Below are 10089 nucleotides of genomic sequence, written 5' to 3'. Positions count from 1 at the left end.
TGAAAGAACATGCTTTGAGGATAAGTTCTTTGGAAGTAGAAGACGATTCTTTGGATTGGAATCACTCGATCCTTAAAAGGCTTCCATTGATACTTAAGAATCTTAAGTAACATAAAGGTATCAGAAGCAATGAATTTAAGTTTCGGCCTCCCCATGGTTCAAACTTTGTTACTGCAACCATTGCCTTGTGTTTGACCTCCCATTTATGCTCCTAATGGAGATCACCATGATGATTTGAAAGGTAAATTAGTTAAAATAGATATTGTAGATACAAAAACACACCAAAGCAACACCATGATCTTGATTTTGAAAACTAGGACGTTGGAGGATCAAAATCCAGATGAATTTTATGCTTCGGACAAGAATAAGGATGATAACAAATTGCAAACTATCCCAACCATTGAAGTTTAGAGTTGCTTTTAGTAGCATTTTTGCTGCTGAACACATTCATTTTTGTTTCATTAGGTTCAAGGAGTCAAGGGTAGCTTCGTAATTTTCAGAATATTGGTTGTACCTCTGTTATATGGTCGTAATCTGGGTCATACTATTGTTTTCCATCTCATGAATGGTGAATATCCTAGTTAGTACGATACATAGAGTATATATGAATTGTGAGCATATTTATATTTTCTTCTGCAAAATGCCAGTGCCTAAATATCTTGTGCGATATCTGTAAAATAAGTTTAGTTATCATCTGATGGAAAATACTATTTATAATCCTACAAGGCAAGTCATTTTCATGATAAAATCCCGGATATCAAGTTTTATTTGTTTTCGAAACTCAAGTGATTCTAATTATATGGGGGGTTTTGGTCGTTATATTTAGATATTTTGGTTTTTAACTTCCATTTTCAGAATATAGTTTAATATCTGGAAGTTGACGAGCAAAATTATATTGATGGGGCTTACCTTTGAGGTACGGCGTTGGAGCTCTCATGGGACCATGGTTTGCTTTGTCATGAGTCATATGTTATTTGTGAATTAAGAATTTAAACATGATGCATAGGATTGATTTACAAGGCTTTCTAAAATATCTCTTGTAGTTTTCTTGTCTATTAAAATGGTTACAGAAATGTTTATTCATATTCATGATTAGCGGCCCTATTGAAGTATTATTGCATCTAAATGACTATCTAAATAAAATTTTGATATCATGGGATCGTGAGAATATTTGCAGTGAAACAATGGATCAAGCTGAATTGAGAGCATATACTTCTGTCTTTTGGACCCTTTTTTTTTTCCATCTGTTCTCCAAAACTTGCACGAACAATCTATGTTATGAATGATTGAATTTCTGAATTGGTCTCTGCTAGTCTCAGCAGTGGTCTTTGCCAAAAGAATTAGATAAATAGATAAATAGTAGAAAGTGTTGGCGTCAAAAGTGCAATTTATCATCTTATGGCCTATTTAGATGTCCTTGGACTTAAAGGGCCCATTTCTTTTTGGCATATGGTCAGAATGTAGAAATTTATCTTCTTGAATAAGCCATTTGAGTCGATAGCAAGCATCTTTGAAATGTCGAATTTTGAAGTTGTCATGTCACCAAAACCAAACAATGATCTATTTTCCTTAATGGCATTGGCTACATCTAAACTTCATAAATTTTCACATAAAAAACTATAAAATTAGTGAAAGAAGGTTATTCAAATGCAAAAGGGAATTGAAACAACTATTTAATGAATTATTGCATTTCAAATTTCATTGTATGGCTTCATAAAGTCTCCAGTTGAAAAGATCTCTAAAGGAACCAATGAGTGGTACCATATTATCGTAAGAATAGTAAAAAGTTGAAGGATGACAATGACAATCATGACAAGATTCAACAGCGGTCTCTCAATGAAAATAATGATAGTATATCAGAAATGTCATCTCAAGAAAAGTTTTTACACGAAGGGTCTAAAAAGCAAAGTCAGTCTGAATATCCTCTTTGGAAGGTAAGATGAGCTACAAAAGATAACAATTTGTTCTACATTTCCTGGCAAGTTAAGCTCAACTTTGAACTAGATTGGTTTTGGGGCATTTCTTCAAATGTGAACCTAGAATTTTGATCAGGTGGCAACTGGGCTAGACTAGAATTTTCACAAAAAAAAAAAAAAAAAAAAAAGAAAGAATAGAAAAGAAAAAGAAAAAAAGAGTTGTCTCTAGACACAAATGTGTACAAACCACTACTGGAAAACAGACTTTTAATGGCGTTTAAAAAACGCCGCTATAAGTGGCAAAAACGCCGCCAATTCCTTTTGCGACGCTTAGCACCAAACGCCGAGGACGCGGCCGTCGCTATAGCTTTATGGCGTTTTAAAAACGTCGTGATATTAGTATAGGCGGCGTTTTTAAAAACGCTGCCAAATGTCCTACCAAACGCACACTGACGTCATTGACGATATTTAGCGACGTTTTGAAAAAATGCCTTCATATCTTTTTTTAAACATATAACCGTTAGTAAGTAGGGTTTAAGAGACATTTGTAGAAACACCGTCATATCCCTTTTTTTTTTTTTTTGAAATTGTGCTAATTTTATTTGATTGAACTAAAAAAATACCTACAATAGCACTAATATAAAATAATAGCTCCCATTCAAATAGTTGTAATGAAGCATTAATTCACTTTCTCATTCAATTAATATCCAATCACCATTACCCACAAAATTAACATATCCAAAATCCAGAAATCATGTTTTAACATTAACCACAAACTAACATATATCCAAAAATCATGCCTTAACATTAACCACAAACTAACATATATCCAAAAATCATGTCTTAGCATTAAAGTTGTAATCTTCACTGGTCTACATGCCTGTATCAGAACATAAACTGCAATCAGATTTACCACAATAAACACAAATTGAAGAATTTGTACCCAATACTTATAAACAGTATTTAAAACTTGAAGAAGCACTAACAAGAAGATTTTATCACATACCAAGAAGCACTAAATAAATACATATAAAGAAAATGGCAAACCCAAAGACAATATAGACACATATGAGAATCATGTAAAATTAAATAAATAATGCTCTCATAGCATAAACAAATTTAGAGGCCATTTGATCTAACTCTCACTCATCAAATTAGACAAGATTTCTGAGGGGTCTTTAACATATTTTTTTTCTTTTAAAATGTGTATAACCTTATCAAATTGAGATTTGCCATCACATACAAATTGAAATTTGAATCCAACCAAAAATCTGGGCCAATGTTGAACAGGTCTATGATGAACAAATTTAGACCTTTAATTGACGATAAAAAAAATAATTGATGGCACCATCTGATGCTCTCCAATTCGGCAAACACCATTCTTTCTAAAAAAATTGCAAAAATTGCCAACAATTTCTTCAACGTATGATCAATTTCACACAAGAGAGAGTATTCATGAACTCGAATCCAAGCAAGAGGCTACAACTAAAAATTATACAAAATAACGTAAAAGGAAAAGAAAAAGAAAAAATATTTTTTTGATTAGAATGAACATTTCACAACAAAATAAGAATTCTAATTATAAGTAACTAATTTTACAGGCTGTATGCTCTCATTGAGCTCATAAAGTGTGGTAGTTCACAACTGAGATGAATCAACTACTGAGGATACATACTATGCTTGTACAATCAAAATCATACAAACATATGTGCACTGAAGACACATATTAACAAGGCCCTAAAACATAATATGAACTAATACCTTCTTGAGAATTATGTCAAGAAGTTTTGCCCCTGCTTTTGAATCAAATACCTTAGCTTGATGGCTACTATTCCAAGAAAAAAAGAAACTTGAATTCATCTAAACTAGCAATTTACAGGGAAAAACTAGCAATTTACAACATGAAAAGTCAAGCCATGAATAATAAATGTGAAAAAGAAAACCATATTATATATCCAGGTAAAGGAGTAATCTGGAAGCAACAGGGGAAATTGTGTTGCAATTACAATAGTTGTCAGCCCATATGAGAAATAAAAACCTTTTTTTTAGCTGTTAGGGTGTATTTTTAGTTCAAGATACGTCCTACTACTTCGAACCAAAGAATTAGTAGATCTATTCCGGTCAAATTGGGACTGAGCAAGGGTTTTGAACTTAAAATCTATGATCTGATCATTCAGTCAATTCCAAGATTATAATTTCCTTGCAGCAAGTGATTGAGTTCAGTAGTTCCCCATATATATTTTATCGACTCTAGAACATGGTAATATGTAGAAAAGAAATTGTTTCAAGAGCCAGCAGATATACCGAGAAGAAGGGAGGGAAAAACCTACCATAAAGCCACCTGTCTCTGTTTGCCACCAAGTGTCAGATATGGGGCATCTTGAATCTCCAACTATATTGAAAAACCACCTGTTAAGATGAAAAAGAAAACGTGTCATACTTCTTGTGTTCAAAAATGTAATCCAGCAACAAAAGTAGAGCTCGTAACCTCCATGCACTAGGATTTATAGGCTCGCCTACACTACTGAGGACTCGTAAGGATTTTCGTGAATAGCGGGTGACATACTGTGTGAGAACCCGAATATAAAAATTTAGTAAATAATTAAATAATAATATTACAATCTCAAATATTTTGGTAGTGAATTCTAAGGTGCAAATTAAATATTATTGGAGGATCTTTTAATTAATTTTTAAACCTAAAATAAATTTATGGTGAAAGTCTTTAATTTAGAGACAAGGTTTATTATAAAAAAAGAAAAAGAAAAAGAAAAATAGAGAGAGAGGAGGGTGTGACTTGAACTCTAGACCATAAGGTTAATATATAAGACTCCTACCATTTGAGTTGCATATAACTTATATATGTATTTTGTATATTTATCTATCTATTTGACCTAAGTGTGCCCACCACTAGTATAAAATAAAATAAACACAAACCCTAACTCTTGTTATAATTGTTTTCCACAACACTAGCAGCCCTAGCAGCCGTGGGTTTATGAAGGAAAGAGGGGGTTTTTCAATCATCAAGATTATTGTTGTAGCCAAGAAGGAGAGCTTTGGGTGTGTTGTGCTGTGTGGCCTCCTAGGTTTTCTTCTCTTCGTTCTTTGTTCTTCATCCTTATTCTATTATTATTATTTTCATTCATGGAGGTTGTAGGTTTATATATTTTGTATATATATATACTGTTAAGAAATTTGAGGAGTTAAAGTCATGTATAAAGATTGGGTATTTTTCTTAGTTAAAAAATTCTGCGCATAATCACGAACTTTAAAAATCAAGAAACCATATCTAACGGATGAATTTTAATCTGAAATTTTTACAGTAGATTAATTACATATTGAATTGCATATCTGATTTTTTTCATAATTTTTGGGAATCGAAATCCATATAAATTGAGGTATTCAAATCTGTCCAGGAAACCAGTCCAAAACAGTAAATTCGGGAGTGTTGTTCTCTTTGGGAATAAATCCAAAAAATTATCAAATTAGTGTCATTAGAACCGGTTACGAGTCTAGTTTCATATGTTTTTGGCCTTGAATTGATTGCTCGTGTATATTAAGAGAACCGTCAATTTCTTTAAAGTGCTGCAGAAAACAACCTGTTTGGATATAATAAATTATAGATAATTATTTTGATAAGCAAATCAAGTGAAACCAATTGGGTTTGAAACTTAGGATATACTAGATCATATCTGGAGGTTATTGGAATTTTTCGAATAGCGTGGAGTGGGTTTTGTAATTTTCAAAGTTAGCAAATAGGTTAGGAAGGCTTGTTTGAAATTCTGTTTTATCTTAAAGTCACATTTAATTAAATTTCAACCGGAACCCATGTCTTGGGTGATTTTAAACCTTGAAGAACATGAACTTAGGCAATATTTAAGAATAACGGTGAGTTGGGTTGAGTCGTGTTAGTGCGCTTTAGTTGAGGTTACTTAGTTCCTATTTTGTTAGTATTTTTAAATTAGTTGTGACGTGTAGTTTTTATACTTGGTTCAGGGCACTAGTTGGACTTTTACACTCTATTTGAGGATTATATTATTTCGGTTTCAGGTGAGTAGTTTCATGCTACGTATTTTTATAAATGTTCCCCTACCCTGAACTGTTAGAAAATTAAATTGTTGTTTCAAGACTAAACTGTTTTGATAAATTATTATATTATCAATTGAATCAAATTATTTCTGAAACATGTGTGAACTTGGCATACTATAAACTATTTGTTTTGGTCTCATGTTTATAATGATGAACTACCATGTTTTGCGAAACTGATGTGTATTGATTATTGGGACCATGTGTGTATTTAGTCCAGGGAAATTATTCCACTGTGTGTGGTGACTCTGGCCACTAGGGAACAGATTCGGGTTGGGCCGTGATGACTCTAGTGCTCAACGATTGTAAGGAAAAGACCTTTAAAAACAACTAGGTGACCTTCAATCGGATCGTCTTTGAGAAAAGGCCCAGGTGCCACCCTGAGGATGACTCTTAGTTCGGTATTGGATCCAACAGGGCTTATAGCCTTGAGAACTGTGTGGCAGATTATTTGTTTTTATTGGTACCCAGAAAATTATTGGTGTTCATGTTATAATCTGTTTTAAGTGGAAAATGTCGTTTATCATGTTCTTGCGAGACATGAGTATTTTAAGTGTTGAATTGTGGAACCTTCTTTTTGAAACAGATTGTATTTACCAAACTGTATGCCAATCTAGTTTCTGTGATATATATCTTATTTTGGAATTGAACACTGTTTTCAAAACTGTATTTACTATCCATGTTGCTACTCACTGAGCTATCAGCTGACTTAGTTTTTATCACTTCCAGGTGTTAGAAGGACTTAGAGTGGACTCATGGCATAGCGGGGACTCAATTTCATGGACCTCTAGGGCATTCCTTTAGTTTAGAGTGTTATGTCAAGTTTGTGCATATTTATATTTATTCTTATCGAAGTTTATTTAGGATTATTTTTGTTATGTGGGTTGTTTATATCCCATAAGTTTGGATGGTTTTTGATTACGGTTGATTTTGCCGTTTATAATTGTGACATGTCTGGATTGAGTTTTGGTTATTTATTATTGGACTATTGTTCAGTTGTTCAATGTGATTGGATTCGTGTTTAGGTTTACGTGTGCCTTGGGCTAAGTCCCTGTGGGCCACGGCCGGTCATGCCCGGATTTGGGGTGTGACATACTGCATGGTAAACAACATGTGGAATACAATGACAGAATGCATTAATAGATTATTAGAGCTTGCATGTTTAATCTTTGTTAACAATTACAAATTTATGCAAGAACATCTTCACACTTGGCCAAGACACGGAAAACTAGTGAAATAAATCAAATGAGTAGTCAACTCCAAATAGTACTATTGCAAAATACAATCTTAACTAGCTTGTCATTTGAATGTATTTAAATTACACATGCCTGTAAGGTTAGAGATTTTTTTTACCTCATCTCCATCACGCATCAGAGAGCGCACCAGTGTAGGGGCAATATAAAATATTGTCACCTTGTATTTGTCAACAATGTCCCAACATTGTCCAGCAAGTATCTCCCCGTTGTCAAGCCTGTATATTAACTGCCAAGGAAGAATAAATCAACATAATTCAGATAAAAGTAAAATAATGAGAAGCATCTAAGTGCAAGAGTATAATTAAATTCTGAAGGTAGAAATTGAAATAGAAGAATAGTTACAAAATTTTATTTATAACGAGTGAAGGAAGAGTAATAAAAGAGCCAGGTATAAGCTTGACCACATGGTTTAGATCATCACAAGAACTTGTTAATAAGAACAGAAAAATGAATGTGACAATGAGAAAGAAGAAAACAAACACAAAGCAGTTATGCAGAAACATGAAAATTGTCGAGTCACTTTTCAAAATAAATTAATCAATAACATATGGAGAAGAGAATCTGTTAGTTTCCCCGGATTACAAGGCTGGCATTATAGAGAACAAGAGAATCTTTTTATTTATTTTATTCTATTTGTGGGTTTAGTATGGGAATTGGAAAATTTGATATCAGCTCTGGGAGTCCAACCATACTAATTTCTGGGTGAGTGAAATAAGCTGCTGGAATGCTCAAATGGTTGAGCACGTGATCTTTTCCACTGACTTGGAAAATTTGATATCAGCTCTGTGAGTCCAACCATACTACTTTCTGGGTGACTTGTTCAACAAATATATGAAAAAATCAAATAATATACAAGTAAATACATAAAACAAAACAAAACAAAATGTTTAAATATTCACTTAACTTTGGCTTCCACTTAAACCAGTGAGGCATAGGAATATCTTATTTGATTATAATCCTCCTAGGACCTTTCCTACTTTTGTCATGTTAAAGAATCAAAGTAATACACTGATGAAGTAAAAGATTAAAGAGGCAAAGATCTTTCTTCAAGTGCATTAAAAAATTAAAGAACTCAATGTCCAGAAAATCAAACTATGAATGGGTCAATGGAATTGGAATATTGAGCACTAGATGTTTCCAAATTAACAGCATTTAACCCACCTGATTTAACGTTAAGGTCCCAGTTTTGTCACTGCAAATGGTAGTAGCAGAGCCCATGGTTTCACAGGCAGAAAGCCTCCTGACCTGAAGTTCAATATTTGTGAAACATTTAAACATGTACTTTTATGTGTGTATGTATGAATATCAATATCATATGAAGCGACTCAAAGAAAAGATAAATCGCACATACCAAGGCCTTGTCTGACATCATTTTCCTCATTGAGTAGGCAAGGCTGTAATACAGGTAGGGGAATGAACCTTAAGAAATTAAAGAAGCATAATCTTTGAAATAGATAGTAAAAAAGAGACTGGAATGAGCAGGAAATATGCAGCAAAACTAATGATGGCCCCAGTAAGCAATGATACTGTCAAACTTGAAGATGCTACAAGGACTAAAGTAACTTAGAAGAAAACATGGAAAAACTAGGAATCAACGACATGTCCTCCAATAAACTTCAAAAAGAGAGTGGCAAGAAAAGATAAGCTCTACCTAACACCAATTTTGCTCAACCAACTCCAGATACTTGACAATATTTTTGATCAATTGAAATGAGTTAATAAAATTAGAATGACAACAAAATGACTGGAAGAAGGTCAAACTTACGTTAAGGTAACAGCTAAGGGAAGCCCTTCAGGCACTGCAACAACCACAATAGTGACCTAAAATTCCTTCAGGTATTAGTAAAATACTCAAAATAACTATATATGAATATATACTAATTACAAATTATGTCTGTAAAACAACACATACTGCAACAGTGAAAATCTTAATAACTCCATCTATGGCAGTACCAAACTTAGTATGACCAGCCTTGAATTGAGGAGTTCCATCTGTGTTTTTGGTATGTCCAGTAAAGTATCTACAGATACTCCAATTTATAAGTTTTACCAGTCCAAACTTTGTTTTTTAGAGAGAAATGGAGAATTGAGGAGAGAACTCAACAACTAAGGTTGCAATTACCTTATCAAAAGGACAAACAGAACAACTATAGCTACTGCAAGTCCAACGAAGCCAATAAATGATATTAGCCTAATTTGATGCTAAAGCTCAACATGATATCTAGTCAAGCTACACGCAAGTAAATCCGGACACTTGGTTGTACAAAAAAATAAAAAGACATTACTAATAATATTTCAAATAGTTAGAATGCATACCTTCTTCATGGTTGGAGTCGGGTCTAAAACCGGGGTTAGGATGGCTTGTGATCTGGACCGGCTTCCAAGCTGTCGTTTTCCTTTCTTGGGCTTGAGGTTGGTGAATCCATTTGCACTGAATTACAATACTTCCTGACAGCGAGCGAGCTGAACTCGACTGCACGACCGGTTCAAATGAACCGACGCTTTACGGTAATTATTCCCTCTAAGAAAATCAATCTGAGTGTGATCTACATACTTGTGCTTCAACAGTACCACTCTTTTAGCACCTACATGACTTGTCAACCTCATCACCATGTCCTTCACAGTTGCAGACATTTTCCCCTTATTTCTTATTCAATCTTCCCTGCTTACACACACACACACATACATATATATATATATACACACACACACAATAACCCATCAATTATAAACTCGTGTCAAGCCCCCAAGTTCACAAATTTTTGTGCTACACATCAATTATATAAACTCTGAATACTTACAATTACTTACAAATTATAAGTATTGATTGTGTT

At 33.6% G+C, this 10089-nt stretch overlaps 1 protein-coding gene across 1 annotated transcript; it reads right to left on the bottom strand.

Moving 5' to 3' along the window:
- Window positions 1-2731: 2731 nt before the first annotated feature.
- Window positions 2732-9889, bottom strand: LOC145802251 (calcium-transporting ATPase 10, plasma membrane-type-like). Its single transcript, XM_082894934.1, has 8 exons — window positions 9810-9889; window positions 9378-9446; window positions 9168-9276; window positions 9021-9076; window positions 8607-8649; window positions 8417-8500; window positions 4247-4325; window positions 2732-2796 (listed from the first exon to the last, which is right to left on the bottom strand). The coding sequence occupies exons 1-7, from the start codon at window positions 9887-9889 to the stop codon at window positions 4281-4283; spliced, it is 486 nt and encodes a 161-aa protein (XP_082751060.1). The 3' UTR covers window positions 2732-2796; window positions 4247-4280.
- Between the last annotated feature and the right edge of the window lie 200 nt (window positions 9890-10089).

This window comes from Camellia sinensis, chromosome 11 (assembly GCF_055761805.1).
Source record: "Camellia sinensis isolate YWXY chromosome 11, ASM5576180v1, whole genome shotgun sequence".
Classification (NCBI taxonomy): domain Eukaryota; kingdom Viridiplantae; phylum Streptophyta; class Magnoliopsida; order Ericales; family Theaceae; genus Camellia; species Camellia sinensis.
This window is presented reverse-complemented; position numbering and strand designations above follow the sequence as displayed.

Coding starts and splice junctions, on each gene's coding strand:
- LOC145802251 (XM_082894934.1), bottom strand. CDS start 9,889: ATGTCTGCAACTGTGAAGGACATGGTGATGAGGTTGACAAGTCATGTA. Junction 9,447..9,809: donor GTGGTACTGTTGAAGCACAA/GTATGTAGATCA, acceptor GCATCAAATTAG/GCTAATATCATTTATTGGCT. Junction 9,277..9,377: donor CTGTTTGTCCTTTTGATAAG/GTAATTGCAACC, acceptor GAGTATCTGTAG/ATACTTTACTGGACATACCA.